Source organism: Erigeron canadensis, chromosome 4 (genome assembly GCF_010389155.1).
Source record: "Erigeron canadensis isolate Cc75 chromosome 4, C_canadensis_v1, whole genome shotgun sequence".
NCBI lineage: Eukaryota > Viridiplantae > Streptophyta > Magnoliopsida > Asterales > Asteraceae > Erigeron > Erigeron canadensis.
Genome location: NC_057764.1, coordinates 30,960,079 through 30,968,494, shown reverse-complemented (window position 1 = coordinate 30,968,494; position 8,416 = coordinate 30,960,079). Strand labels below are relative to the sequence as shown.

The window sequence follows — 8,416 nt, the reverse complement described above, 5'->3', positions numbered from 1 at the left end:
CCTAAAGGTTGTATTTAGCAAACCCAAATTTTCTTTGAAAGATAAACCCAATGGGATGTCAAAATTGAAAAGGCCAACACGATCTACTAGCACAACAACAGTTTTTTGAGATTCACTTCTCCTTTGTTCTAACTTTTTGAGATTACTATTTTCATAATTGTAATCTCTAGATTATCAACTAAGCTAATTGCATTATTATTCAACATTAAGGTCTCCACAAACCATCTGAAAGGTATCTAAATATGTTTTCGTGCAAAGAAACCGATTAGCTTAAATTTTGACGAACAATATCGAAAGACAACAACAATAGCTATGAAATTGAGAGTTGGCTCATGTAGTGTAAAAAGGTGCACAAATAAGTAGTTATGAGTATTCTCTTAATATGGATCTGTTTAATTCACGAAATTATTCTATCAAAACCACTAATTATTCTCATCACGATAGATAATTAAACTATTAAATTAACTTATTAAAAATTGAGGTGTTACAAATAAGCGTTTAGATTCTTAAAACTAACGGCGTTTGTTACATGACCTAGTTAAGAGGCAAGGAGAAACAAATTTACTATACACAGAGTAACCATCTTTGCACCAACCGGAACCGAAAGTAGGAGCAACAAAGAAATAATTTCTTTAGGAAGCTAGTATTTGCGATACACATGACTTCCCTATAGTATTAGTGTTATTTATACTTGGTTACATATCTTTCACAAATTATACTGGAGCTAAAAGAACAAGTTAATTTCACTATTTAAAAACCAATACAGGATTAATTTCCAAAAGAGAAGAATAAATATAACAGTAATACAAAAGCAAGCATGTTACAAGAAGACCATGGGATCGTATGACCCAAACATACTCATGACAGACAAAATCCAGAACCAAAATAGCTCTCTCCTACATATGCACCTAAACACTAACAAGAGCTTTCCATTACTGATTTACACTATATAATATAGAAGTATTTTGTTTTTAATTTTATCAAATCTTAATCATGTATGTTGATAGTCATTATAACAAAGTCGACCCAAATGGATTAGTGGCTTGAGGATGAGCATTGCTAACCGGGAATGGGCCAAAACCGGAATCAACAAAAGGGTTTGGTGCATCCATCATCAGGTTATGTTGAGGCTGTGCAGATTGGTATGGACCAAAAGGGTTATCCTGGTGTGGGACCATGGCTCCTGTTTGAGGAGCAGCAGCAACAAATGGATCAGCTGCTTCAAAAGGGTTGGGAGCTGGAGAACCGTACACAGGTTGCTGGGACGCTCTGAATGCTCCTTCATCATACAAACTGTTGAGCGTGAGCGAGTCCAATCCACCAGCCTGCCCACACAAGTTACAGTGTTATCATATGAACAAATTATGCATATTACATAGACAGCGGCGAAATGGGTATGGGCCAACAGGTCAAAACGGTTGATTTATTGGTACGAGACAAGCTCAGTTGACCTTAATCACTTTTTCGTCCATTTTAAGATCTATATTCTATAAACAACTAATGCATCATATGTGGTTAAAAAAACTGTTATATGTGTCCATAATCGATTTATTCAAACTAAGTTATTCTTATATGTTTTTTTTTTTAAAATTTAATCATATAGAAAGGTAAGCAATGAAATTACAAAAAACTGTTGGCGAGTAGGACCAAACCTGCATAAGTTTACTAGTTTTGACACGTTATCCAACTCACTGTTACTCGCGACCTCTAACAGCTACTAACCGTTATAACCAAAATAAGCATAACAACAAGTGAACACGTAGAAGGATTCACCAGTTGCCTATCTTGATATGAAGAGATATCAGTGCTTGGGGTGGAGACTAATGCAAGTTCCCATCCAGTTAAATCAAGATCTTTTGTTTGAGCACCAGCAAATCCATTAGATGTACCATCTACACACAATGAAAATAAGCATTTTCGGTGAACGAAAAACTTAAATAATGGTTGACCAGACAAAAAGGATCCCCATTAATTACCGGTTGGAACTATGGCAAGAGCCAACGCATTGCTTTCCTCAATTGATGACGCCATTGGTGCATCAAAATTCAACCCCTAGACCAGCCATATGAGTCTTAATGTTAAATCACACAAGTCTCATTCTCAATGCCTTTCAAACAAGAGTTGGGATCATAAATATATTCAGATAAACTACCAGTAAATCATCAGGGTCTTGGCTGTTGAATGTTGGTGGTGGAGGCGGAGGAGGCAGAGGAGTTGAGTCAAGGTCATCATTTGACTGAGAAGAATCGTCCACTGGCTCAGGGTTGGCTTCATCAATAGGTGAATTTACATCTTCAGGAGCCTCATTGCCTTCTTCTGGTTTATACGTCAACATAAGTCTCTCCGGAAGTTCCTAGAAGGGAAAAACATTATGAGCTTGCTACATAGGTGGGGAAAAAATTAATATATACCACTAGTGGCGTACGCACCAATGTCTCTACCGGGACAGATACCATTCGTGGTGCTTCTCTTATGTACTCCTCCATAGTCACAAGAAAGGATTGCGGAGGCTGCATAAATTCAAGAAATGCTAGATTACCATTTTAACCCCTCTACCAACTTTATTCAACGTAACCATCATGCGGTAACATATGAGACTTGCCTCTCTAAGAATGGGAAACTGAAAGTTTCTAGCTAATTCTAATCCTTTACAAACTTCATAGAAGTCAGAAAGGCTCCCAGCCTGCAAAAAGAACAATGATGCATAGCAAATGTGAAATGCAATATAGATGTATTTTCTACTTTTCCTCGCCACTACATTAAAGGCTTATAAATTGAAATCTAAGATGCTACCTGTTGGCTGGCTCGTTTATAGATATCCAAGGCTTTGATTGCTTCATGTCTCGGCATTTCAAAAAACTGACATCGGGAATAGTTCAGCAATGGTTATAGATAAAGTAAGAAACGAAACAATGAAGTATCATGTTTCTTAATGTAAATAATGGCATTTTATGTATTTTTAATATATATAATAAATAAAAAAATACCTTATCAACAAGATTAATGATTCCATCGTTTACTGCACAATAAATTTTAAAGCTTTCTTTGAGCACCAAAGCTAGAGCATATTGTATGACATAATTACCAACAGCTGCTCCTTCAGGCTGCAGAAACATATGACCAAAATACAAGATGAATGTAGGTTCATTGAGCAAAACTGCATCTAACCAGTTTCCCTATGGTTGTTTGGACAACTAGCTAAAAAGGGTCAACGTGTCAAATGGGTTGAAAGCTGCCCAAAGTCCATTTTTAATGCAACAACCTGCTACTCATTTTATCTGAACATTTCAATTATCTTTGCAATTGTTTCTCTAACCGCCATAAGCAAAATTAGTCACACAAGTTTTAACAGATAGAAAGGGAAGAACTTCATAGTCAAGCCAAATCGACCCAACTGAACCATACTAGAATGACCCATTTCAGCCAGAAATTGTTTTGACACATTACCCAACCGTTTGAAGCCTCTAACAGACAAGGTTACAGACCTTGCATCCCATAAGGCGGTACAATAACTGCTGTAAAGAAGGTAACTGTTCCAGTAGTTGTTCACTGTCCAACTCGCGAGTTCTGCTATAGCCCTGCATTTATAAGGAAACAAGTGGTGTATAACATGAGGTTAACATGCCCAAAAGAACCCAAAAAAGACTCTAATCTGTGGTATAACCGTATAAATCTCAGCTGAAAAAGCATGATTAGTCCACATTAATAGTGATTTCAAGGTTACTTTCAAAAGTCCTTCCAATGATTAGTGTTGCAAATCCAAACAGATACATGGTATTTATCTATTATTAGGATGTGGGTGTTATTGTGTGGCTGACGATGTAGATGTTGCGATTGTTAAAGCAACAAATCACCAGGAATACCCGCTTTAAGAAAGACAGATCCATAGTGAGATTTTTTCGTGCAATGTACTGTTCGATGTTTCTTTTGAGTTTGAAATGTGTTATGTATGTCATTTTTCTTGCAAACTTGGCAGCTCCAGATACTAGAGCCGGACTAGATATGCAATGTATTGCACATGCCCTAACAAGTTGATTAGCCATGGCCCATAATTGGACCTTTGTATTATACAGGAATTAGTAGAGCTAACAATTTCGACCCATTTACTAATGAATGGGTACTTTCACTTTAATCTCATACACGTCAAAAGGGTGATATAAAAATAACCAAAACAGGCCAAAAGTGTTTACAAAAAGAAAACAATGAGCCATAAAAAAGTTTTTGCAGATCAACCTTGCCCTGTATGTTTCTAAACATACAACAAATGAACTAGTTCAACCTGAACCCAGTAAAAGTTAGGGTTCATGTTTTGTTCAGAATTTTCCTTAGGGTGTGATTGTAGGACAATGTATATGACTTGGAGGTTAGTTTTTTCCGTTTTGATTTCCTGTAGACCATAGAACTTAGTGGGAAGAGATATCTGATTGGTTCTGGAGCAATTTTATTTCATGACAGTGTTTGACGTGCAGCCTCTTATTGATCTGCTAAAACATACCAATATGTGAATGTAGCTTCAGCTTGGTTAAAAATGTCACATTGTATGCATACCGTATCTTCACCTTGAGTGCGCCTCGGAATACGTTCAGCTTCAATATCATACTTCAAATGCTTGTAGCATTCAAGCCGCTCCTCTATAAACAGTCCATACGTACGAACCCAAGCAGAACAATCCCAAGCTGAAGAAAATCATATTCAAAGCATAAGTAACACAAGTAAGATCACTTTTTACATTTTTAAACAACATAATAAGCACAGATAGGGTGTCATCAACAACCAACTGGGCTTGAATCGTCTTTAAAATTAGCAAGCTGCAAAATACGCGCTCTCTGCTGGAAATTCAGAAGTTCTTCCCTGAAAGTAGGATCACCCTCCCTCAATGCCCTATGAATAACTACCAATGACTTCAACGCCACCTGATGGGAAACATACAATGACACATCATTATCATCTATACCCACAAAAAACCCGCAATGCATAACTAATATGAACCCAACATCTTGAATCCTAAAGTGTAAGTTGTACCGTCCAATTGCGAGTTTTGGCTAATCGCCTTGCTAGGGCATGTAAACAATACTGTACATCTGCCCGAGGCCGCATTGCAGAAGTAGCAGCCAATATTTCTACAAGACACATAAATTTCACAGATGGAATCAAGATCCAATACGGACACAGATATTATGTAAAAACAAATCAAAATCTTGAATTCGAACCATATACTACAACAAAGTTCACATTCACATTTTCAAGATAGTGCAGAAGAAGTATTTTGGGCCTGGACGGGCTATCACCAGCTCAAAAAGTTTTGACCCATCTGAATTTTTTACAAAAAAAAAAGTTCGCATTTTCATATCTCAAGTATTTAATATACAGTATACTCCCTTCGTCTAGTAATCGTCAAGCCTTGCTATGGATACGCTAGAGGAGCAAGAATTCCCAGGCCTACTGGGGGAATTGGATCAGATACGCTTGTGAAACAACCTGACCAGTAGCTCCTCACTTGCATTTTATTTTCATGTATTCCTTTCATTTTTGTTGCAGTTTATCAGTGGTGCTCAGCTCTCCATCTTGGAGGCTACATTCCCTTCTTGCAATGTACTCTCCATTTGAGTAATTTAATAATAATTAGCCTCTCAAAATAACGATCGAATGGGGTGAACATGGCAATTGAACGAGCCATAAAAGTTGTGAGATACAATACTTCTACAAATTTCCAGCTTTTGGTAATTTCACATAATAGTATTGTAGGAGTATATGTTAATCAAATTTCCTGATGCTGTGATATATTTATCTAATACTTCGATAAGAGTACTAATTTCAATTTGCAGTCTTGGAACTTGATGATTTATACATTATACCTATCTATTTTTAGTAACACGGGCAATTATTTTGGGACAATGCCGGCAATTTCTAACACTTGGATAAATAAATAAATATTTTCACACATAAACTGATATACATAATCACAAACCAATGAAACATTTGATAACAAAAACAAAAAGGACTCACTTCTAATGTGTCTTTCTTTGGGTGGACATTCAACATGATTTGTTGCTTTAACAATAGCAACATCAACTTCCTATGTTACACAAATAAAAAAAACAACAACATTAATCACTCACAACATCCTAACTATAGATATAGATTTCAAATATATATATATATATAATGTTAAAAAAATGACCTTGAAATCACTATTGACATGTGCCAAACCAACTTTGGTTTGATCTTTCAGGGCACCATATGCTTTCCTCCATGTTTGCATCGTACCCATTTTTCCTTTTTTTTTTTTTTACGATTAGATCGCCTACTATCTATATATATATATATACACACACACAATGTGTGAGTGTGAGTGATAGATGGATATATAGATACAGAAACAACACAGAGGTTGATCAGAGGTAACCTCTGTTTACTTCTAAAGAATCTTTAAGCAAGATAAAACTGTTTTGCTAGAAGAAATTTATTTTATTAAAAAAAAAATGTTTGATAAACCATAAAGATTAATTTGGTTGGTAGTTGGTACACAGTCATCATACAGTGGGTCCTCTTCTTTCTTTACTTTACTTTATACGTATAGTACGTACTACGTAGTAGAGAATACTTGTATTATATCATTACATTTACGTTTTTATAAGAAAAGGAGAAACCGTTTATTGGAGATCTTGACGGGCATTTCAGGTTTAATATAGCGAATGGAGCTGATTGGGCATCAAAGTAATATAATGGTCTCGATTATAAGGGATAAGGGTGTAGTTGGCAATATCAATCGACAAGTTTATTTGGTAAGCATTGGTTATCTGGCAACACTGTAACATGTGTATTGATAAGGATTGACAAAGTGAATTGGCGAGTTGTATCGGCTATATTTGGCCGATTGTGCCAACATTTGGCACCAAAATATAAGTGCAAGATTTCTATTCTTTTGGCTTTTTCATAATTTGTCTTTTTGCGACAAAATTGGCAAGTTTGGCAACTACACCATAAGAATTGGAAAATTTGGCTACTTATTGACAAATGTACGTAGCACAACCCTACCAGTTAGAAACTTGCTAAAACCATGTCAAAGAGCCAATATTTGGCTTTACACCCTTACCTCTAAAGATTGAACAACTTACCACATTAATATAAAATTGTTTTTTTTTTATAAAAAAATAGCTAGAATGATAAATAAAATAAGTATTTATAAATTTACTTGTCATGTGGATGAGCAATTAAATGAGTATCTTTGTTCTTTTCTATGTCTCTGTTCATGTTAATTGGTGAAAACTAAATTTGTATATTTTTGCTTGTAATTAGTTTATACAATTTTATAATAATTAACTTGGAGATATACGTAATTCGTTATTGTCTCTGTGCCAAAATAAACGTGATTTTTGATAATGTATATAGTTATAAAAATGTAAGATTATTGGATGTCACCTTATAAAATTTCATCTATTTTGATTAGTAATTACAAAAGATGACACTTATTTTGGAATATGTCAACATATAAAAATGAATACTTGGCGTAAAAAATTAAAACATGAATGTGAGATGTTGTGCATTTTAAGTTTAGATGTGAAACTTTTGTATTTTAATTTTTCAATATAAATAAATTGACCCATATATATTGCTTTTATTTGATTAAAAAACTAGAATGTGTGATATTAATATGAGACAACCTCATACTTATATTTATTTTGAATAAAGTAAAAATTATTAATGTTTCATATAAATAAAAAGAAACATAGTTTGGAAAATCAATTAAAATAATTTAAATATTATGAAATAAATTCTCACATTATAGTTTAATAGAATTTAATGCTCAATCAATTGTCTAATGCTATGTTTAGTACAATTATTCACACAGCCATCCCCACCAAGAAGTGGGTCGGCAAGCTATACAAACAAGTTCTACAAAATAAAATTACACCAGTTTTCCCAGCTTATAATACAATGTTTCCACCTATTTTTATACCAAAGGAAACCTATAGATCTTATGTCTTGAAAAATACTTTCCGTATTGATAACGCCATTATTGAATCTTTTTTCATTTGCGTCTTCCATAAGCACCAACATGCATATAATCAGCTCGTATCTCTGCTGCAAATTTTAGTTACAAACTAAATTTGTGGAAAATATTCAAAAACAAATTTAACATAAAAAACAATCAGTATTCTACCCAAATAGAATCAGTATTTTTAAAATGTTCTATAACTCCAATGAGAGGTTCAACATCCACACCAAATAGTCAAACTCATAGTTAGGGTTAGTACAAAGCAAGTTTATCTACTCCCCAGACTTCTTATTTTTATTTGTAAGCGTCAACGTCAAGAGGACGGTCAAAAAAAAATCTTAGTAACTAGCCGGCTTGGTCTGTTACTAAACGGATAATTACACAAAAAAGATATTCAAGTTATTAAATTTTAAGTAT

At 34.5% G+C, this 8,416-nt stretch overlaps 1 protein-coding gene across 1 annotated transcript; it reads right to left on the bottom strand.

Moving 5' to 3' along the window:
- Positions 1-772: 772 nt before the first annotated feature.
- LOC122595681 (putative clathrin assembly protein At2g01600) lies at positions 773-6,447 on the bottom strand. The gene is made up of 14 exons (XM_043768103.1): positions 6,182-6,447; positions 6,007-6,076; positions 5,023-5,120; positions 4,775-4,913; positions 4,549-4,676; positions 3,486-3,578; positions 2,988-3,104; positions 2,794-2,859; positions 2,603-2,683; positions 2,430-2,510; positions 2,153-2,353; positions 1,977-2,052; positions 1,774-1,892; positions 773-1,325 (listed from the first exon to the last, which is right to left on the bottom strand). Exons 1-14 carry the CDS (start codon positions 6,269-6,271, stop codon positions 1,011-1,013), a joined length of 1,674 nt encoding a protein of 557 aa, XP_043624038.1. The 5' UTR covers positions 6,272-6,447; the 3' UTR covers positions 773-1,010.
- Positions 6,448-8,416: the final 1,969 nt, after the last annotated feature.